The sequence below is a fragment of the Natrix helvetica genome, assembly GCF_964273705.1.
Source record: "Natrix helvetica genome assembly, chromosome: 7".
NCBI lineage: Eukaryota > Metazoa > Chordata > Lepidosauria > Squamata > Natricidae > Natrix > Natrix helvetica.
Genome location: NC_138558.1, coordinates 75,168,852 through 75,192,274, shown reverse-complemented (window position 1 = coordinate 75,192,274; position 23,423 = coordinate 75,168,852). Strand labels below are relative to the sequence as shown.

Sequence of the window (23,423 nt, the reverse complement as noted above, 5' to 3'; positions counted from 1 at the left end):
AGCCCCCAGGAGCACTCTATAAGCCTCCTACAGGCTCTGCACGGCCATTTTGGTGAAGGGGGTGGGGTTTCGGGAGGCAAAAAATGCTGCATTCAGTATATTAGACCCAGATTTTCAGGCTCTTTTTTGAGGGAAAAAGGTGCGTCTTATATTCCGAAAAATGCAGTAGGTGGGTTCCTACCGGTACGAACTGGTTCGCCCGAATAGGTAGTAACTCGGACGTTCTAGCCGCCATCTTTATTTTCTGTTCTGCACGTGCGCAGAACAATCTTTATTGAAAGATGCAGGATCCCACCCCTGGACCTGGAGGACTGACATTCCATGTCAGCCACTTTTCAGATGGGTGGGCTTCACCCCAGAATTCGTCAGCCAGCATGGATGGAGTTGAAGCTCACCTGTCGAGACCGACTCTCTCCTATATTCAGCTTTGCTCGCAGCTTGCCAAAGAATGAAGGAGAGGGGGGATTGGACTGCAAGGGTGGGGAGAATGGCATCCCAGCATCATCATCAGTTCCAATGAGACATTGCTCTCCCCACCCCTCAAGGACATTCAGAGCAGATGTCCCAGCTTGGCCGGCTGATTCCCATAACAAAAGGAAGAGAAGGGATTGGTGGGCGTAATAGACTGTGGGTGGTCCGGAGGGAAAGGGATTGGAATGAATGTGCTTTGGCGTGGGAAGTCCAGAGCAGGTTTTGCTGCTTCTGTGCCAATTTATTCAGCCATGTTGGTTAAATAATATCCCAGGAGTTTCTTTTTCTGGATTCGCCAACTGGACTGTTGACGTGCTCAAGATGCTGAGCTTGAGATCTGGCCAGGAAGAGCTAGGTCAACATGAACTCCTGAACTCATCCAGACAAGAAAGCACCTTTCTCCAGGCTGTTTTGACCGAGGCTTCCCAAGAGCATGAAGCAAACTCCTAGTTCCAACAAAAAACCCTTTTATTAATTCATTGGGTAGTTTACTGTGAATTCTGCTCATTCACATCCAGCAAAGGGAGGGTTCACATCCCTTTCAAGGGAGGATTTACAGTCACAGACCTTATCTGGCTTGGAGAGCTGCCAGGCCAATATCTGCAAAACTTGGCAAGGAGTCTCAGAGAACCAATTAAGGGAACTAATTGTCTCCTGCAAACACCACTCCCCTTTTGCTCCTCTTTTATTCCCTCTGGGAGGGGCCATTCACCGTCCACCTGTGGCCTTACTCCCAAGTCGACCCCTGTTCTTTAGCTCTTCCCTTCGTCTGGCAACTCTGTGCATGCGCACACTGAGAACAGGCTCCAGCTGTTCGTCTGCCCCACTGATGTCTGACTCTGAAGGCAGTACACACACACACACACACGTGCTAGGCAACACTAGGCAACCAATCAATCTTCAACTATAACACGGAAGCACATATGGAGAGAGAAGCTGCCCTCACAGGGCCTCTCTTATATAGACAGCCTCTTAAAGTGGCAGTAACCCTCCTGACTCATTCTTATTGCATCATCTCAGTTTACAGCCTTACAACAGCTGGTCAGCTATTAAAACATCATTACTTTAACAAGGATACTATACAATTACTTTGTAATTGTGAAAACCGGTCCTTAAATCACTTGTTTCAGCCCCCTTGCAACTTTTGAGTGGTCCCTAAAAACTATTGTAAGCCGAGGAATAACTTATAAGTCATTTATTAAATTTATAAACCACCCATCTCGCCATCCCAAGCCACTCTGGTTTAGCACACAACTTTTAACGTGCCAATATATGATACAGACCCTCACTGTCCACTTCTCCAACATTTTCTAACAGTTCTGAAACCGCCAATTCCTTTTTCTTCTTCGGGTTTAATTTCCAGTAGATGACCAAAGCCGCTTTTCTCACTGCTCTTTCCAAACTCGTCTCGGATAATAATTGCTTCACCTCTTGCACGTTTTCTGAAGTGATGCCTCAAGAAGAAGAAGAGAGGGGGAAATTGCAAAGGTTATGTTCTGATCGAGGCTTCCCCAGCAGCACGAAGCCGAGTCCTCATCCCAATAAACCCCTTTTACTTAATTGACAGCGAATTCCTCTCCAGCAAAATCCCGGCCCACGGTCTTTCAAGATAGTTCACAATTACCGGCCTTTATCAGGCTTGGAGAGCGGCCAGGCCGATCTCTTTCAGACGCCGCAATACTTGGCAAGAATGCAGGAATGGACTCATGGTCTCCTGCAAACTCCACTCCCCTTTGGTTCCTCTTTTATTCCCTCTGGGAGGGGCCATTCACTGTCCACCTATGGCCTTACTCCCAAGTCAACCCCTGTTCTTTAGCCATTCCCTTCTCCTGGAAGCTCTGCTCATGCGCATATCAGGAACAGGTTCCAACTGTTCTTCTGCCTCACTGATGTCTGACTCCGAAGGCAGCTGATAACTGTCAGACGTTCTCAGCCCCCACTCTGCCTCCGACACAGAGCCCTCATCAGAGCCTTCCCCAGACTCCAGGACTGGCCCATCTTCCTCCCCAACCTCCTCACTGTCCGAGTCTGCTGCCAGCTCCACTGGTCATTGGTGGGCCACAACAGGTTAGATTTGACTCCCCCAGTTGCAATACCCACACTACAGAGGTTTCTGTTAACAGTTTCTAACCTGCTTTACGGAGTGGAGAGTTGGTCTCTGATGGATAGATAGATAGATAGATAGATAGATAGATAGATGGATGGATGGATGGATGGATGGATGGATGGATGGATGGATGGATGGATGGATAGATAGATATAGATATAGATATATAGATGATAGATAGATAGATAGATAGATGATTGATAGATAGAAAGATAGATATAAAGATAGATAAAAATAGATAGATGGATGGATAGATATAGATAAAGATAGATAGATATAAAGATATAGATACAGTAGCTAGATAGCTAGATAGATGGATGGATGGATGTAGATAGATAGATAGATAGATAGATAGATAGATAGATAGATAGATAGATTGATAGATAGACAGACAGACAGACAGACAGACAGACAGATAGAAAGATAGATAGATATAAAGATAGATAAAGATAGATAGATATAAAGATAGATATAAAGATAGATATAAAGAGAGATATAGATAGATACAGTAGCTAGATAGCTAGATTGATAGATAGATAGACAGACAGACAGACAGACAGACAGACAGACAGACAGATAGATATAAATAGATATACAGACACAGACAAGAATTATCAACTGGAAGTACAGGTAATCCTCGACTTAAAACCACAACTGAGCCAAACGCAAGACAATTGTTCAGTGAATTTTGCCCCATTTTACAACCTTTCCTGCCACCGTTGTTAAGTGAACCACAGCGGTTGCTAAGTTAGTACCACAGCTGTGAAGCGCAGGTGGTTCCCCCTTTGATGTTGCTTGCTGGAAGGTCGCCCAAAGGCGATCCCCGTGACCTCAGGATGCCACAACGGTTATCAATAGGAACCAGTGACCAAGCGTCTGAATTTTGGTCCAGGCGATCATGGGGCTGCGGCAAAGGTTGAAAAAGGGCCATGAGTCCCTCATTTTCAACTTTGAATGGTTGCTGAGCGAATGTCAGGGTTCCAAATAGCATCCAAAAGTAAATCAGAGTCCGAGGCAAAGGATTCCTCAAAGTTCCAATTGATTAAGAGAGCCATGTTGGCACATCTGGGAAAACACAAATCTGAAAGCTTCCCAGTTTTCCCCACCCAGTTGAAAGTTCAAGATCTTGCCCCCACACCCACAAGTCCATCCCATGGTCCAATCTCCCACTGCCACACTGGCAGCTTCCACCCATCCAGTTCCAGCCAGGTGCAGAGACAAAGGATGACCTTGGCTTTCTGGAAAGAATTGTGTTATGGCTACATATCATCTAACTCCATACAATCCCCCCTCCCATTTTCCCACCATAGAAAAGGCATAGTAGAATAATAGAAAGTGTGGCAGGCCAAAGATCCAAAAGAAAAGATGGCTACAGGCCTGACAACTAACCGTTGTAAGTCGAGGGCCGCCCGTGTGCGTTAAAGCGGGATCCTACCTTTTCCTTCGGCCAAACAGGTTCGCAGGATCTGGAGGGCTTCCTTCTGCCCCTGTTTTGCCGCTGGGATCAACCATTCCACCGCGCTGCAGCTGTTCAGCTCTTCGTCCTGCTCTTCGGCCAGCTTCAGGTAGTGCTTCCCCACCTGTGAAACACGGAAGGTTTAACTCTTTTTTTGATCGGGGAAATGTGTTCCTTGATTAACAACTGCAGGGATTCACTTAACAACCAGGGCAAGAAAGGTCACGAAATGGAGCTAAACTCACTCAACAAATGTCTCGCTTAGCGACAGACATTTTGGGCTCAGTTGTGGTCGTAAACCGAGGGCTACCTGTAATATCTAGGAAGACTGTCATCTCCACGGCCTTCTAGAGCCATTGTTATAATAATATTATATAATATAATAAATATAATATAATAAATAAAATAAAATAAAATAAAATAATGATATATATCATAAAATAATGATAGCATTGTTCCAATATCTCAGGGGTTGCCACAAAGAAGAGGGAGTCAAACTATTCTCCAAAGCACCTGAGGGTAGAACAAGAAGCAATGGTGGAAACTAATCAAGGAGAGAAGCAACTTAGAACTGAGGAGAAATTTCCTGACAGTGAGAACAATTAATCAGTGGAACAGAAGTTGCCTCCAGAAGTTGTGAATGCCCCAACACTGGAAGTCTTTAAGAAGATGTTGGATAGCTATTTGTCTGAAACGGTATAGGGTTTCCTGCCTAGGCATGGGGTTGGACTAGATGACCTCCAAGGTCCCTTCCAACTCTACTATTGTATTGTATTTTATTGTATTATTGTATATAATATATGATACAATCTATGATAATATAATATAATATAATATAATATAATATAATATAATATAATATAATATAATATAATATAATATAATATAATATAATATAATATAATATATAGTATAATATAATATAATATAATATAATAATATAGTATAGTATAATATAATATAATAAATACAATACAATACAATACAATAATTAATATAATATAATATAATATAATATTATAATATTATAATAATATAATATAATATAATATAATATAATATAATATAATATAATATAATATAATATAATATAATATAATAAATACAATACAATACAATACAATACAATACAATACAATACAATACAATACAATATATAATGTAACATAACATATATCATCTTCTTTTAACAACCCCATAATCCCTTGTGGGGTGTAGTCTGGGCAACTGAATGGAGCCGAGTGTTTACTGGCCGGATGCCCTTCCCTGTCGCCAATGTGGAGTTTTATATATAATATATAAAATAATAAGTGTCATTATTTTACTCTTGTACAGGTAGTCCTCAACTTACAGCAGTTCATTTAGCGACTTTTGAAAGTTACAAGAGCACTGAAAAAAGTGACTTATGACCGTTTTTCAACCTTACGACTGTTGCAACCTCCCCGTGGTCACATGATCAAAATTTAGACGCATGGCAACCGGTTCATACTTATGACCCAAGGTCACGTGATTTCATTTTGCAACCTTCAAAATCAATAAGGGAAGCCAGATTCACTTAACAACCGTGTTACTCATTTAACATCTGCGGCAATTCATTTGACAACATGGGGCGAGAAAGGTAATAAAACAGTGTGAAACTCACTTAACAAATGTCTTGCTTAACAACGGACATTTGGGGCTCAATTGTGGTGGTAAGTTGAGGAAGTACCTGTAATATCTAAGAAAACTGTAATCCCCACAACCTTCTCTATCTAAAGACCTTGTTTACTTAGTTTTTATTTTACTCTTCTATTCCTTCTCTATATTATTTCCTTAAAACGTTTAACGAAAAAAAAGAAAGAGGTAAGGACAGTAAGAAAGCATGCACAATATAACCTCTGTCTGCGACTTCGGTTCTCCAGCTTTTGCTCTGGCCAGCAGTTCTTCAAATCCGGGAACATCCATTGTGATTCCTAGACAAGCCAGAAGAGAGGGAGAGAGAGAGAAAGACAAAGAAAGAAAGAGAAAGAGAGAGACGAAGAAAGAGAGAATGAGAAAGACAGAGAAAGAGAGAGAGAGAAAGGCAAAGAGAAAGACAGAGAAAGACAGAAAGAAAGAGAGAGAGACAAAGAGAAAGAGAGAAAGGCAAAGAGAAAGACAGAGAAAGACAGAAAGAGAGAGAGACAAAGAGAAAGACAGAGAAAGAGAGAGAGAGAGAAAGAAAGACAGAGAAAGACAGAAAGATAGAGGAAGAGAGACAGAGAGAGAGAAAGAGCGAAAGAGAGAAACATAGAGAGCGAGAGAAAGAGAAAGAAACAGAGAGAAAGAGAGAGAGAGAGAGAGAGAGAGAGCTTTACTCACAGCCCGGTGATCGATCTCCCCACTGCAAGGACAGAAGAGTTCTAGAATCTAGTGGGTCACCAAGAGGGCAAAGCAGACAGCTGGTGTCAATCTGCTCAGCCTGGGTGCCGGCCTCTGGGCAGGGCTTAGCCGCTTGCGACGGCCCTCCTTGGGTGACGCACTCCTTGGAAAAGAAGTCCTTTAAGCAAAACATTTTCCTTGGGTGGCCTTGAGCAGAGAGGCGACACCGAAAAGTAGACTTGATTTAGGATCCTAAGATACGCCCAACAACCTTAAAGGGAGAAATTGCAGTCGTTTGTCGTCCTTGGAAACACCTGGCCACCTTCTTTCCAGGACAGAAATCCCAATATAGACAATAATTAAGGAGTATAGCTCCTACCGCCTCTCTAGGCCTGTGATGGCGAACCTATCCCCCGGCTCAGCTTCACCACACACACATGTGCGCCTCCTGCTGGTCAGCTGATTTTCAGGTCTCTGCCGCGTATGTGGGAGATGTGCGTGATTGCGCAGGCAGGTGGGGTGGGGGGTTCACGCCAGGGATGAAATTCAGGAGGTTCTGACAGGTTCTGGAGAACCGGTCGCGAAAATTTTGAGTAGTTTGGAGAACCGGCAAATACCACCTCTGGCTGGCCCCGCCCCTGATGTATTTGCTGCCTCCCGAGTTCCAGCTGATTGGCTCCGTCTCATTTTGTTGCTCTGCACAGGAGAACGGAGCTGGAAAGCAGGTTAGTGGGGTGGGGAGGGAATGAGGATTTTGCAGTATCCTTCCCCTGCCACGCCCACCAAGCCACGGCACACCCACAAAACCACTCCCACAAAACCAGTAGTAAAATAATTTGAATTTCACCACTGGGTCATGTGTGCATGCGTCGGGGGAGTGTGGGTGGGGGGTGGTTGCATGCAAGCGTAGGGGGAGTGTGGGAGGGGGTTTGATACACGCATGTGCGGGGGAACATGGAAGGGTTGTACACGCATGTGCAGAGGGCAGGGGCATTGCATTATGGGTGTGGGCACGGGTGTGAGTGATTTCATCCCGCAAGGAGAAAAAGGTTAGTCATCACTGCTCTAGACCAACTTGTGAAGTCTGGAAATATTTTAATGTCATATACTGCCGTTTCACAACTGTTAAGCAATCTAAATTTCTTTTGCCAAGAAGATCAAGACTTTCAACATTCGACCGGCAGTATGTAACTGATCCAAAGTGTGTACTAAACATCCGCTTCTCAGTTCTGTCACTTCAAACCATCTCCAAAATAACAGGATTATGGAACAATTAAATCGGAGTTTGCTTAAATTAAATGAGGGGTTAAACCAGGGGTGGGTTGCTGGTGGCATTACTGCCAGTTCTGCGTGCAAAAAAAAACAGCATCACTGCCGGTTTGGTTTGCACATTTGCACCTAAAAAAGTCTGCGCATGCGCAAAATGTTAGAAAAGGGGGGGGGGGAGAAATACATTTCTGCAATGAAAATTGTTCTGCACATGTGCAGAACTGAAACTCAAGATGGCGCCGTTGTAGGAGAACAGGTTGGGGGGGCGTGGCAGGCTTAGGTCGCTGCCGGTTCCAGCGACCCAGGCCGCCAAATTACTACCGGTTCGGCTGAATCGATCCGAACCGGTAGGAGCCTACCTCTGATAGAAACGGAGCTCTTTTCAACCGAGGTGCAAGGGACTCTTCCTTAGGAGCCCCCCCCCCCGCCCTCCCCCCCCCCCCAAGCATCTGAGCCGCTCTTAAGAAACCACATCAAGCCCTAAGATGGGCTGGTCTCTGGCCAGCTGGGCTGGCAAGCTTTAGCCAATGGAAAAGCATCCTTTCAACCTTCCTTAAGTGGCTGGATCGGCATCCAGCCATGTTTTTCAACTGCTCAGCTGCAATGAAGCTACCTTGGTTATTAAAATAATAATAATAATAATAATAATAATAATAATAATAATAATAATAATAATAATAATAATAATAATAATAATAATAATAATAATAATAATGAGGTGGAAGGACTTAGAGGGCAGCTCTAAAATGTAAATTTAGAAATGTAAATTTGAAATGTAGACATATTTAGGCCTCTCCTTCCCTCTTTCTTTTCTTCCTCTCTCCCTCCTTTCCTGTCTCTCTTTTCTCCCCTCCTCCCTCCCCTCCCTCCTTCCTTTATTCCCCCTCTCCTTTCCTCCTCCCTTTCTTTCCTCACCCCTTTTCTCTCCTCCCTCTCTCCCTTCTTCCCCCCATTTCCTTCCTTCCTCTCTCCTCTCCTCCCTCCATCTCTATCCTCCCTCCTTCTATTTCCTGTCCCTCCCTCCCTCTTTCTTCCCTACCTCATTTCCTTCCTTCCTCTCCTCTCCTCCCTCCATCTCTATCCTCCCTCCTTCTATTTCCTGTCCCTCCCTCTTTCTTCCCTACCTCATTTCCTCCCTTCCTCTCTCCTTTCCTCCCTCCCTCTTTCTTCCCTACCTCATTTCCTCCCTTCCTCTCTCCTTTCCTCCCTCCCTCTTTCTTCCCTACCTCATTTCCTTCCTTCCTCTCTCCTCTCCTCCCTCCATCTCTATCCTCCCTCCTTCTATTTCCTGTCCCTCCCTCTTTCTTCCCTCCCTCATTTCCTCCTCTCTCCCTTTCCTTCCTCTCCTCCCTCCCTTTCTTCCCTATCTCATTTCCTCCCTTCCTCTCTCCTCCCTCCATCTCTAACCTCCCTCCTTCTACTTGCTGCCCCTCCCTCCTTCTTTCTTCCCTTCCTCTTTCTTCCCTCCCTCCCCCTTCCTTCCTTTCCTCCTCTCCTCTTTCTCTCCCTCCCTCCCTCTTTTATATACCACCCTTCTTGCTGTTTAGAGGTCTTCTAGAACCAACCGGTGCCAGGAAAACCCACCCAGCATCCCAAAGACCGAACCTACAGGGTCCCTTCCAACTCTTGTTCATCAGCTGTCTCCGGGAGGTTTACTTTGAGTGCGTAACTCTCTCCGGGCCCTTTTAAGGCTCTGCTGGGACAGGCTGTTTATCCAGCCCAGCCAAGCCCCCTCGCTCCTTCCCCCTAAGTGTGGCCGGCCGCCACCTTCCCTCCCTCGCTCCCTCCGCAGCTGCCCGGTCCAGTCACGAGGCCAGAGGGATGGGCCCACTCATCTTTTCTTCTCTTTTAACACCTTCTCTCTCTCTTTCTCTCTCTCTCCTCCTCCCCCCATATTCAGCCCTGCGTCCATCACGGGGCGGGGGAGGAGGGAATTGTCCCCCCCGCCCCCGCTTTTGCAAACGCGGGCATCGCTTCTTGGCACTTGGGGGGGGGGGTTCGCTGCTTTTCGCCGCCCCCCTCCCCGCTTGGTTGCAATGACGTCCGCAATCTTTTGCCAGATGTCAGCTGGAAGAGCTGGAGGGAGGGGCGGGGTCCTGGGGAAGGGGCTTCCGCTGCCTTTCTATGGGGTGGGGGGGACTTAAAGTATCCGCAGCTTCGCATTCCCCCATCCCACCCGGCCAGCCCTAGCCCCCCCCCCCACCTTAAGTCGGCTTAGATTCCTCCACCCAAAAAAACATCAAAGCCCCCTCGGGGTCTCTCGCGACCCCTCGCCCACCTAGACGCCCCGGGAACCCACAACCCAGCCCTGCAGGGACTCCCGCCCCCGCCCCCCTTAACTCCGCCTGGAGTTTCCCCCGAGAGGGGCAAATAAAGTAAAAGAATCAAAAGCCCCGCGGGGGTCTCTCTCTAGCGACCCCTCCCCAAACACCATTAACTTAATTAAAGTGTTCTGCAGCTTCGCATCCCCCCGCATCCCCCCCCCGGCCAGCCCCAGTCCGTCCGTCTGTCCGTCCCCTTTAACTCCGCTTGGAGTTTCCCCCGTAAGGGGCAAAAAAATCCAAAGCCCTCGCGGGGGTCTCTCGCGACCCCTCGCCCACCTAGATGCCCCGGGAACCCACATCCCAGCCCTGCAGGGACCCCCGCCCCAGCCCCCCCTTAGCCCCGCCTGGAGTTTCGCCTGCAGGGGGTCTCTCGCGACTCCTCCCCAAACCCCGCCATCCACCGTCCCCGGACAGCAGGCAGTAAAGGCTCGGGGACCCGCAGCGCGTGCCGAACTCGGCGGAGACGCGCATTCAGGAAGGGGGAGCCAGGGCGATGGAGGGAGACCCCCGCCCGCCCGCCCACCGACTCACCGTGCCTGCTTGGCTGCTGCTTCCCGGCTGCAGGGCGAAGGCTCCCGGCCCTCCTCGGTTCGCCCTGCCTGCGCGGACGGGAAGGAGGCGAGCGGGCTCCCCAGGGAGGAGGAGCCGCCGCTGGGTAGCTCTTCCCTCCCCGGCCGGGACGGCCCTCGCCGGGCGGGACGGAGGGCGGGGAGATGGCGGAGCCTGGAAGGCCGGTTGGGGAGGGCTGGGGAGGGGGATTCCGAGCCCTTTTCTCTCGGCTGTTATCCTCCGCCCCTCCCTTGGTCTCAACCTGCCAGCCCCTCGGCTCGTTTGCCAGCCAGAATCCGCCTTTTCCCGAGTCAGAATAGAGCTGGAAGGGACCTTGGAGGTCTTCTAGTCCAGCCCCTTGCTCAAGTAGGAGACCATTCCAATCAATCAATCAATCAATCAATCAACAATCAGAATAGAGTTGGAAGGGACCTTGGAGGTCTTCTAGTCCAGCCCCTTGCTCAAGTAGGAGACCATTCCAATCAATCAATCAATCAATCAACAATCACCGCCACCGCCCCGAGTCCCTTTGGGGAGAGGGGGCGGTATAAAAGTCCAAAAAAAAAAAAAAAAGTCCAGAATAGAGCTGGAAGGGACCTTGGCGGTCTTCTAGTCCAGCCCCCTGCTTAAGTAGGAGACCATTCCAATCAATCAATCAATCAATCAATCAACAATCAGAATAGAGCTGGAAGGGACCTTGGCGGTCTTCTAGTCCAGCCCCCTGCTTAAGTAGGAGACCATTCCAATCAATCAATCAATCAATCAATCAACAATCAGAATAGAGCTGGAAGGGACCTTGGAGGTCTTCTAGTCCAGCCCCCTGCTTAAGTAGGAGACCATTCCAATCAATCGATCAATCAATCAATCAACAATCAGAATAGAGCTGGAAGGGACCTTGGAGGTCTTCTAGTCCAGCCCCCTGCTACTCGCGCTAGCCACGCCCATCCCTTGGACTTATTTTCGGAGTAGGGGTAATATTTGGCCCACCCCCAAAAAATTAGTGTTCAGCGACCCAGGCCTGAACCCTCCCCTGAACCAGTTCCCTGGGTGGTGCTGTCGGTGGCGCCATCTTGTTTTTCAGTTCTGCGCATGCCCAGAACAATTTTAATTGCACTGCGCATGCACGCAAAATGCGCACACGAGCGAACCGGGAGTAGTGCCTGCCGGAAACACCACCAACACCAACACCGGTCAGCCCATCTCCAAAAAGTTACTCAATTCACACTGCAAAGGGTGAAATAACGAATAATTTTAAATAATGCAGTGGTGAGAATATGCACTTAGTCCTCGACTTACACCAGTTCATTTAGTGACTGTTCAAAGTTACGCTGACTCTGAAAAAAGTGACTTCTGACTATTTTCACACTTACGACCGTTGCAGCATCCCTGTGGTCACCTGATCAAACGACTCGTGTTTATGACGGTTGCAGTGTCCTTGGGATTGTGTGATCTCCTTTTGTGAGACCTTCCAACAAGCAAAGTCGAGGGGGAAGCCAGGTTCACTTAAAAACCAGGCTGCTAACTTCACAACTGTTAAGTGATTCACTTAACAACTGTGGTCAGAATGTCACAAAACAGAGCAAAATTCACTTAACGACTGTCTCACCGAACAGCAGAAAGTTTGGACTCTGTTTAGAGCAAGATATGTAAGGGATGACAATTTTTTTGTTTGCTCTAAAAGGACTGCGTGGTATGAGAAGAATCTCTACAAGCAAATGGGGAAATGTAAATGTAAGTGTTTGTCTAAGCAAATCTTGTCAGTTTTGACTTGCCTAGTTGCGTTGCTTATTTGGAGTCTCTTTGCTTAGATTGGCCCAGCATTTCCGAATGGATACAAAATCTCTGTTCCTAAAGACTTCACGCTTCTGCTTGATGCTGTTTTCCGGTAGCTGGGAGAGTGAGGCTGCTTTCTGCTTTTAAGAACATTTATTTTATTTATTTATTTTATTGAACTTATTAGTCGCCCCCTCTCCCCACAGGGACTCGGGGCGACGTACAGAGCAATAATCAAGATAGCACCATAAAATCGTGCAGAGGAGGTAAAAATAAGTCCATAAATAAGCATACATGTTTCTCCTCTTCTCCTTTAGGGGGAATATAATATTCTACCTTTTTTTTAATATTCCCCAAATATTTCATTCTCTAGTTGGTGCGGGCGGGGGTGGCTTCCCGTAAACTGATCCTTTACAGCGAGATTATTAAGCTTCTGTGTCAAAAGAAACATATTTTAGATCTAGTTACAAACCCATGCAATACAATTATTGTTCACGTTTGTATCAATTTTATTTATAGAGTTACTCTTGACACTGAAGTGTACTCCCACAACTTTATTAGTTGTTCCTCTGTGGAGGGAATTGTGCAAACTTCCCAGTAGGTACCATATTTTTCAGAGTATAAGACACTCCAAAGTATAAGAAGCATCTAGCTTTTGGGGAGGAAAACAAGAGGGGGAAATCTGCTTCTGCCTCCCAGCAATTTGCCTCCTTGCAACAAACAGCAAACAGTACAGACAATATATACTGTTTATGGTGTTACATTTCAGACTATACATGCACAGATGCTGTTAAAATTGATGTAGCTTTCTGGAAGTATAGTTATTCTCTGTTATTTAAAAGAAGATACAATAGCACTGGGCCTCTTCAGATCAAGCATTTGTTTTAAAAAGCTTCTTCATTTTGTTAAGTTGTCTAGAACAATAATAAAGCAGTCTTTAAAAAATAAGTCTAATAATTTGAACATTCTATAGGCGTTTATAGTTATTGTCTTAGCTTCTTGCAGCAAACAGCCTGATTAGCACAAGGGAAAAAAAATCTGCCTCTGCCTCCCAGCAATTTGCCTCATGGAGCAAACAGCAAGTTTCACTTTCAGTTTAAGCTCGCCTCCCGATCATCAGCTGTTTCAGGCTGCAGGGATTGCTATTGCAGCCTCTGCAAGCCCCATTTTCCCCGTTTTCTGCAAGGAGGTAAATTGCTGGGAGGCAGAGGCCAAAGGGTGGGGGGCAGTGGGTGGGTGGGACTACATTCAGTGTATAAGACGCACCCAAATTTTCACCCTCTTTTAGGGGGGGGGGGGAAGGTGCATCTTATACTCCAAAAAATACAGTAGTTTTAAAAAATTCTAGCCATGGTTGATATATTTTGTGGTAATATAAGAGTTAGTATATTATAATATTAGTAATATTAAATAGTACCATTTAATAAAAAAATACAGGTTGGGATGGAAATTCAGCTTTTAGAAATTCTGATGTAAATTATTTTCCAAAATCATTTACTTTTACAGCATTGCCCCAAAATAAGAAACTCCCTGACTTGCAGCTATTCATTTAATGGCAGTTTAAATTTTAACCATTTGAGGAAGATTGCTTTACAGACCCTAAAATATGTACAGTTGTCTCAAAAAGTTGCACCATCACCCTGGCCTCCACATGATCACAATCTGGGTGCTCGCTAACGTGTTCCCACTTACATCCGGTTGCCAAGTGCCTTGGACCATGTGATTGCCATTTGCAATCTTCTCTGCTGGCTTCCCCAGAATATCAATGGGGAAGCCAGTGGGAAAACTTGCAAGCTAGGTCTCCTATTGAGAGACTCTCTCTCTCTCCACATCCTTTTTGGACGCCGCTGAGATTTTGAGATTTGCTGTCACCCTTTCTAGTGCTTTGTTTGTGGAAGATGGTGGCTCACACTTCTGAAACCAAGCCGTGGGTCTGTGCAAGATGCGAGACTAGAAGAAGCTGCAAAAGCGCTAAGTAACTGTTGCTATGTTGTGTCTCATTAGGCAGCCCGTTAGTTCTCGTGGGACACTTCAAATAAACGTTCGCTTCTTCCTTAGCTCAGACGCTGTGCTCTGGGGCAGGAAGGAGAAGAAGCATTGAATTTTTCTTAGGTAACATTGAACAGAACAGAATAACAGAGTTGGAAGGGACCTGGTAGGAGATCTAGTCCAACACCCCACTCCACCCTGCTCAATCAGGAGATCTTACACACCATTGCTGTCTAGCCTATTCTTGAATGCTTCCCAGGATGACGCTCCCACAACTTCATCGTAAGAAGTGCCTTCCACAATTTTTACGTTCTTCACCTTAAGAACTTTGCAGAATTTTAAGCCTGAATGAGGTTCGAATTAAACAGGAACGAACCCCTGGCAATGTGTCTGACTCCAGCTCGGGAACTGGGTTGCATCCGATGATTTCATGGGCGTTGTTGCTTAGGCAAAAATTATAGTGATTATAAGCAAGGCGTGCTTAACATCTGCTCCTTCGATATGGAATTCTTGTTTCTCACCTTGTATTTTTCTTTCTTCGTCTCTCTGTGCGCCCTGGTGTGCCTTTATTTTTCTGGATGCCAAGAAATGACTTACAAGCACGAAGGTAAGCGGCTTAGTTCCTGGCCTTTCCTATTCTTTTAATGCAAGATTTGCCCTCCCTTTTGTCTTTTAAATGAGCAGCAGTGGGTGGTTCTTGGCCCTTTTGCATTGGAGAAGTCGAAGTCTGCGAAATAGAGGGGGTCGTATTATCAATATTGATCCCAATTCCCAATGAAGTAGGAGGAAAACAAGGTCTTAGAGAAGAATATGGGAGACAAGTCAAAAAGAAAAAAAAGCATAGCAATTAAAGTATTGAAGCGGATAAGAGATGATGGATAGATGATTTTTCATTTTTGGTGTTGTTCTGATTTGCTTCTCTTTTCCTCTCTCATTTCTTTTTGTTGTTGTTGTTGTTGTTGTTGTTGTAGGCAGGTGACATGATTAGATAGAATAGAAACAAAATGTTTTTTTTAAACAAAGGATGACATGATTAAAAGTTAGAATAAGAGACAGAAATAAGAGAAAAGGGGAATATTACTGCATACACTTTTATATAATAAAATAGGAGCAATAATAAGAGAAAACATGGAATAATCGAATAATTGCAGATTGTAACTTTACATAGAGGGACGCGGTGGCTCAGGGGCTAAGACACTGAGTTTGTCGATCAGAAAGGTCAGCAGTTTGATGGTTTGAATCCCTAGCGCCATATAATGGAGTGAGCACCTGTGACTTGTCTCTGCTTCTGCCAACCTAGCAGTTCGAAAGCACATAAAAATGCAAGTAGAAAAATAGGAACCACCTTTGGTGGGAAGGGAACAGCATTCCATGCACCTTCGGTGTTGAGTCATGCCGGCCACATGACCACGGAGACATCTTCGGACAGTGCTGGCTCTTTGGCTTTGAAATAGAGATGAGCATCGCCCCCTAGAGTTGGGACATACAGTATGTGCGAGGGGATTCTTTACCTTTACCTTTACAAATATGTATTACTATTAAAAATATATAAGTTGGTTGAAAGTAATAACTATGACTAATGCTATTAATTGTATTTGTATTAGAATATCTGACACCCAGGTGCCACACTGTTTACACATTGATATGTTTGTAAAAAAATAAAATAAATAAAATAGAAAACTTTTTTAAAAAGAACTTGAAAATCTAAACAGATATTGTCATATTCTGATTTATGCCTTAATAATCAGTGTAACATAATCTTGAGATGCATTCTTCAAATTGTAACATCTATGGAGATTCTCCATCATCCAGGTCTCAGTTGTCCCAAAGGTGCTTTTTTCAAGAGGCAACTACTTTCTTTAAAGATATTTCAACCGAATGACCAGGAGTATCAAATCTCCCATTCTCCACAATCCAGCCAGAGCTGAAGAAGCTTCTTGGATGAGAAGCAAAATGTCTTAAAAAAAAAAAACACCAGAAAGTCCAGTGGCCTCTTGGAAAAAAAGCAAATTGACTCAAATTGTAATATGATTTGCCCCCCACCATTTTGGGCGGCATTTTTTTTAATCAGAAGGAAATAGCTGTTTGCTCTCTTAAAGCAAAAACATCAAAATTTCTGATTTTTAAAGTGCTAGCGGTCCGTTTTACGCTAATGATTTTTATGAAGTGGCCCGATTAAACCTTTCAGGATTCCCTCATTGCCATACGGGGGGGAAAATCTGAATGTACAAAGGCAGAATTTGAATAGAACGCAGAAACGTCCAGCGGGAAGATGGCTAGATTCAGTTACAGTGGCAATGAGTGCCACAGGTAAGAAGACCTAAAAAAACCAGGGACAAATTGCCATGGAGAAAATCAATCAATCAAATCAGAGCTGGAAGGGACCTTGGAGGTCTTCTAGTCTAGCCCGCTACTCAAGCAGGAGATATAAGTAATATGAGAAGAATAATAGTAGTACAGTCTTAGTAAATTATTTGACAGTGTTGTGGGAATTATTTGTTTAACATTGGGGAAAAAACTGTCCTTGTGTCTAGTTGTTCTGGTGTGCAGTGCTCTATAGCATCATTTTGAGGGTAGGAGTTGAAACAATTGATGTCCAGGATGCGAGGGGTCTGTAGATATTTTCTCAGCCCTCTTTCTGACTCATGCAGTGTGCAGGTCCTCAATGGAAGGCAGGTTGGCAGCCATTGTTTTTCCTGCATTTCTGATTATCCTCTGAAGTCCGTGTCTGTCTTGTTGGGTTGCAGAGCCAAACCAGACAGTTATGGAGGTGCAGATGAGAGACTCAAGGATTCCTCTGTAGAACTGAATCAGCAGCTCCTTGGGCAGTTTGAGCTGCTGAGTTGGCACAGAAAGAACATTCTTTGTTGTGCTTTCTTGATGACGTTTTTGATGTTAGGTGTCCATTTTTGGTCTTGAGATATGGTAGAACCTAGAAATGGGAAGGTCTCTACTGTTCATTCTGTGTCGTCTCGTATTGTAAGAGGTGGTAGTATAGGATGACTTCTCCTAAAATCTACTATCATTGCTCAATAGGTTCATACCCAGAGGTGGCATTTAGCCAGTTCATACTGGTTGAGCCAAACTGGTAGAGGAAATCGCAGGTGGGCACGCCCCCCCCGCCCCGGCTCGAGACAGTCCTATTTAGGCACGTTTTTGAGGCTGGGCGCATGTGTGGAACCCACGGCTGTTCATATCCACCCGCTCTCCAGTCCAAACGATGGCTCTTGCATTTCTATGTGAAGGTCTGAGAGTCAAATGTCCTGAAGTTTTGTAATTTGACATTCAGGTTTATTAGCTTTTAAACATTCCTAAACTGGTAAACAAGCTGCAGACGAGCTCCAGATAAGAAAGAAAAAAGTTTGTTAGTACAAACTGGGGTTTGGTTTATCCCTTTGATGAACTCCAAACAACCTTTTTTTCCTCCTCACAATTAGGCCCCTTCTGACATCAGACCTCATTTTAATGAACATGTGTGATATTATGGGATGCAAACATGGAACATGTATATGTAACGGATTTTCTATGCAAAGGAGACGTTGCTTCTATCCAGTCAACTTCCCTCTTGCATTTTCCTTGTGGTGTTAAGTATAAAAAGGAATGTAGGCTGGAGCTCAGGATTCTCTCTGTTCTTTTCCATAGAGAGATCTCACTTTATTAGGGTACCCTAAATAAAACTGCTTTTAAAGGATTTTCTGACTCAATCACTTATTGGGAACTAAGGCAGAACCTGCGGCCAGATTTGGCTTTCATTACCCTCCGCTTACATTCTGGAAGAACGAATAGGACTTTAGGGATAATCCCACTGGGAAGAGCTTGTATTTTTATTCCTTCTTTAATTAGAATAGAATAGAATAATACAATACGGAATAAAATAGAGTAGAGTAGAGTAGAATAGCAGTAAAAATAGAATAGAATAAAATAGTATAGAATAGAATAGCAGTAAGAATTGAATAGGATAGGATAGAATAGAATAGAAGTAAGAATAGAATAGAATAGAATAGAAGTAGGAATATAATATAATATAATATAATAAAATAGTATAGAATAGAAGTAAAATAGAATAGGATAGAATAGAATAGAAGTAAGAATATAATAGAATAGAATAAAATAGAATAGAATAGAAGAGCAGTAAAATAGAATAGGATAGAATAGAATAGAAGTAAGAATAGAATGGAATATAAGTAAGAATATAATAGAATAAAATAGTATAGAATAGAATAGCAGTAAAATAGAATAGGATAGAATAGAATAGAAGTAATAGAATAGAATAGAATAGAATAGAATAGCAGTAAAATAGAATAGGATGGGATAGAATAGAATAGAAGTAAGAATAGAATGGAATAGAATAGAAGTAAGAAAAGAATAGAATAGAATAGAATAGAATAGCAGTAAAATAGAATAGGATAGAGTAGAATAGAAGTAAGAGTAGAATAGAATAGGATAGAAGCAAGAATAGAATAGAATAGAATAGCAGTAAAATAGAATAGGATAGGATAGAATAGAATAGAAGTAAAAATAGAGTGGAATAGAATAGAATAGCAGTCCCATCTCTTCTTAAAGACTCCCAGTGTTGGAGCATTCACAACTTCTAGAGGCAAGTCGTTCCACTGGTTAATCGTACTCACTGTTCTAATTTATTTGTTAAATTTATGTATAGATTGTGTCCTTTTCGGTGGCTCCATCTTGCTTTGAACGGAAGTGGTTTCGTAGTAGGAAGAAGACCGATCCGTTCAGATCTTTCTAACAAGCGAATTTCTTCTTATTTCAGACGCATGCTGTGGGGATGTGTTTTGGATCTGAAACCAACTTTCTTGGCTCACCATCTTACTCAACCATGGATAAAATGGGCAAAATTCCTGGAGAAATCTTGCAGAGGTCCGTGCTACTACCTTACAGGAAATCTTTGAACCTTAACAGCCGCAACAGAGCCCCAAATTTCTGTCGTTAAGCAAGACATTGGTGAAGTCAGCTTTGCCCCATTTTACGACCTTTCTTGTGAAGTGAATCAACCCAATGGACAAGTTAGTGACGCAGTTGTTCAGTGAATCTGCCTTCCCCGTTGATTTTCCTTGTCGGAAGTTCACAAAAGGAGACTGTGGGTCCTTGAAAGGGACGGTAGGAGTCGGTGGCCAAGCATCTGAATCTTGATTGCATGATCACGGAGGTGCCACAAAGGTCGTAAGAGTGAAACACCGTCATAAGTCACTCTTTTCAGGGCGGTGTAACTTTGAACGGTCACTAAATCGTCCTCTTTTAACGACCCCCATAATCCCTTGCTGGATGGAGTCTGGGCAAATGAATGGAGCTAGTAGAGTGTTTACTGGCTGGATGCCCTTCCCTGTCACCAATGCGGAGTTTTGTTCAGCAGAGATGTTTTCATTGTACCCAGAGAGAGAAACATCTGCCTCTACCTAGGATCGAACTCACAGCCTCCTGATGGTATGGTGAGAGAGCTCCACCTCTAGGCCACCACGTTGAATGGTCACTAAATGAAGTGTTGTAAATCAAGGACTATCTGTATTATATACAGAGTTTTAGGGGCCTTTAATTTTTATTTATTCACTAGCCAATAACCTGCCATTGCCCGGGTATTTATTTATAGGGGGGAAATGTCAGGACCAAATGTAATTTCTAATGTTGTATTTTGCCCCTTACCAAAGGGAGCCCCCTTGTGGAGCACTGTGAAGCCGTTAACATGGCAACTCCTCTGCGCTGTACAGTCGAAGCCATTTTACACCAGTACAGTAGAAGCCATTTTAAGGCACAACAGGCTGTATCTTAACAGAACACACACCCTGAGGGGTATTAGGGGTATCTTACCCCCACAGTATTTGTTTCCATTTATTTATATATAGATTTCAGAAGTATGCTTATAAGTTAATTAAGTCTAACAATTGTCTCAGCCCAGCTTTTTGATTAATTCCTCTGCTAGCTGAATAAATAAATGGATTTATGCTTAAACCATGAATCTGAAACACACAAATATTTTTCTAAGCAGATGCTCAACAAATTGTTGTGCTTTTCTTTTATTCCCGAATCTCCCAACAGATCTATCTTGCTTCATTTTCATACCTGCCCTCATATCATGTAGCAGAATTCTTCTCCCTGAAAAACAGTAGACCATTTTGCAAAATATTTAAAAATACCGAGGTTCAGGATTGGACTACTGACTTAAAAAAAGAAAATGTAGAGGTAAATATAATGCTCCGAGCACACCACCAGGTGGCGCAGGTCTGATCCAAGCTTTCATCCCTCAAAATATTACAGATCTTCATAATGTTCCATAGAAAACTTTAATTCTAAAGGTTTTTTTTTTTTTAAAAAAAAGGAGCACAGGCTTAAATGTACAAATGAAATTACAGACAGTTTAGCAACTCAGGAAATGTTTTAAAACTTTTGATGTACCTTAGCGTAATATGGGGGAAGAAAGAAACAAACATTCCTTCTGGCTGAAATATGATTTAATTCAACAGAAATAGCTGTTCTCCTTGAAGCAAAGATGCTCTGCTTCCTTTTATTAGGACTGCCTTTTTCTCTGGAAAGATAACAGATTTTTCAGAGTATAAGACACTCCGAAGTATAAGACGCACCTAGCTTTTGGAGAGGTAAACAAAGAAATAAAATCTGCCTCTGCCTCCCAGCAATTTGCCTCCTTGCAGCAAACAGCCCATTTCAGTTTCAGCTTCAGTTTCAGCACAGCTTAGCACAAGCAGCTGATTGTCGGTTGGCTCGGCATCCTGACCATCAGCTGTTTCAGGCTGCAGGGATTGCCACAGCCTATTGCCGTGTCCGCATGCCCTGTTTTTGGCCTCCACTTGCCCCATTTTCCACCTGTTCCGGGTAGTGAGGATTGAAATGGATAAAAAATAGGGTGCACCGAGGCCAAAAATGGGATCTGGAGCCCAAAAACGGAGAGCGCGGAGGCGACAATAGACAATGACAATCTCTGCAGCCTGAAAAAGCTGATGGTCAGGAGGCCGATCCAACCGACAATCAGCTGCTTGTGCTAATCAGGCTGTGCTGAAGCTGAAACTGGCTGTTTGCTGTTTGCTGCAAGGAGGCAAATTACTGGGAGGCAGAATCAGATTTTTTTTCTTGTGCTAATCAGGCTGTGCTGAAGCTGAAACTGGCTGTTTGCTGTTTGCTGCACGGAGGCAAATTGCTGGGAGGCAGAGTGGGGGCCGGTGGGCGGGCGGGGCTACATTCGGTGTATAAGATGCAGCCAAATGTTCACCCTTTTTAAGGGGGGGGGAAATGTGTCTTATACTCCGAAAAATATGTTAATCTGTGTTTGGTTGGGGACAACATTAGGCCCTGGTCCTTCCAGAACCTTCCTTTGCAGCTTCTTTCAAATTTGCTTCTTTTTTTTAAAAAGATCAACCTTTTTGTTCCATTTTTCAACAGGAAGAGATGGGTCATCGGACTTTCTGCAACAGGGTGCCCAATCTTGGCAACTTTAAACCTTGTGAACTTCAACTCCCAGAATTCCCCAGGCAGCCATGCTGGAAGTTAAAGTCTACAGGTCTGAAAGTTGGAGACCTTTGGTTTATAATATGTTTCTTTTACCCTGTTGACAATTGAGTGGCGTTTATTTTATCTAACTTCAATTTGTAGACTGGAAGGAGAAGAAAACCAGTCGAAGAACAAGTTGCACAGTGATTTAAAAAATGGAAGATGCGGGGAATTTCAAGTCTTAGAACTGGATTTAAAGGATTGTCTGAATGTATCTATGGAGATTCTCCATCATCCAGGTCATGGTTGTCCCAAAGGTGCTTTTTCAAGAGGCAACTGGACTTTTTTGTTCTTCTTTGAAGATGTTTTGCTTCTCATCCAAGAAGCTTCTTCTGCTCTGACTGGTGGGGAATGGAAGGATTTATACCCCTTGCAGACAGCTAGTCATTTGCATCCTTTTAGAGGGTCGTTGAGGCCACTGGGAGGTTTATCTGATTTCTCAGGGTCACCTGAGTGGTGCAAATGTTCCTTCCTTCCTTCCTTCCTTCCTTCCTTCCTTCCTTCCTTCCTTCCTTCCTTCCTTCCTTCCTTCCAAGAGATTAGAATGCAATATTGCAGGTAACTGCCAATTGCCATCCGATCCTAACAGGCTCAAGGTTGACTCAGCCTTCCATCCTTCCGAGGTGGGTAAAATGAGGACCCAGATTGTTGGGGGCAAGAGGCTGATTTTGTAAACTTCTTAAAGGGGGCTGTAAAGCACTGTGAAGCAGTATATAAATCTGCTATTGCAATTTTCCTTCCTTCTTTTTCATTTCCTTCCTTCCTTCCCTCCTTCCTTCCTTCCTTCCCTCCCTCCTTCCTTCCTTCCCTCCCTCCTTCTGTGGTGGCAAATGGTTAGAATTCAGGATTACAGGCTAACCCTGCCCACAGCCTGAAGTTTGATCCTGACCGCCTCAAGGTTGACTCAGCCTTCCATCCTTCAGAGGCCAGTAAAACAAGGACCCAGATTGTTGGAGGCAAGAGGCTGATACTATAAACCGCTTAGAGAGTACTGTAAAAGCACTGTGAAGCGGTATATAAGTCTAAGTTGGGGGACTCCTACTGTATAGGACAATGTAGAAACATACTGTATACTTAAACAAGCATTATCCTTATTGCATTTTCAACAAAATGCTGTCTTTGGCTCTCTTTTTCTATAGTAGTGTACTGGAATCCAATAAACTGTAAATATTAATTTATGAGATCCATTAATACTCTTGATATAGGAATTAAGATACTCCCAGAAAATGTAGAAACCCCGAATCAACTTATGGATGGTGTAATCATAGCTGAATTGTTAACACACTTTGGTATTAAAAGAGAAATATTATCTATCAGATATAACCCATCTTGGCACACAAATTATGTTTGCTTGAATATTTTAATTCACAGACAAAATAATTGTATACAGGGAAGAATGGTCATTTTGGGGAAATAGTAATAGCACATGCCAAAAATGGCCTTCTCGCTGTTTGTGCTGATACTTTTATCTGTAAACATTGTTGCAAGACTGTGTTCCTTCAAGAAACAAAACAGTAGCTTTTGTTACTATGCAAACACCCGAGAACATTATATTAAGATATATAGCACAGGTTGAGATTGAAGAAAGCTATTGAAAGATATCTAGCTACTTTTAAATTCCAGCCATTTT

At 43.8% G+C, this 23,423-nt stretch overlaps 1 protein-coding gene and 1 long non-coding RNA gene across 4 annotated transcripts in view; one reads left to right on the top strand and one right to left on the bottom strand.

Moving 5' to 3' along the window:
• Positions 1–10,787, bottom strand: part of WFS1 (wolframin ER transmembrane glycoprotein) — a 16,212-nt gene extending 5,425 nt beyond the window's left edge. Inside the window, exons 1-4 of one of the 2 annotated variants that reach the window (XM_081960275.1) lie at positions 10,499–10,787; positions 5,910–5,986; positions 4,014–4,158; positions 1,755–1,925 (exon numbers count right to left, since the gene is read on the bottom strand). In XM_081960275.1, coding sequence (XP_081816401.1) covers positions 1,755–1,925; positions 4,014–4,158; positions 5,910–5,978 — 385 coding nt within the window. In that variant the 5' untranslated portion in view covers positions 5,979–5,986; positions 10,499–10,787. Of the gene's footprint in view, positions 1–1,754; positions 1,926–4,013; positions 4,159–5,909; positions 5,987–10,498 lie in introns of those variants that run through there. The other variant, XM_081960276.1, reaches the window with a different exon arrangement.
• On the top strand, positions 9,012–23,423 carry LOC309395747. Of its 2 annotated transcripts, XR_014175985.1 has the most exons (5): positions 9,012–9,304; positions 12,198–12,247; positions 14,865–14,885; positions 19,050–19,156; positions 21,686–23,423. It is a non-coding gene; the product is annotated as an uncharacterized lncRNA (long non-coding RNA). The 2 variants fall into 2 exon arrangements; XR_014175984.1 differs by lacking the exons at positions 14,865–14,885; positions 19,050–19,156.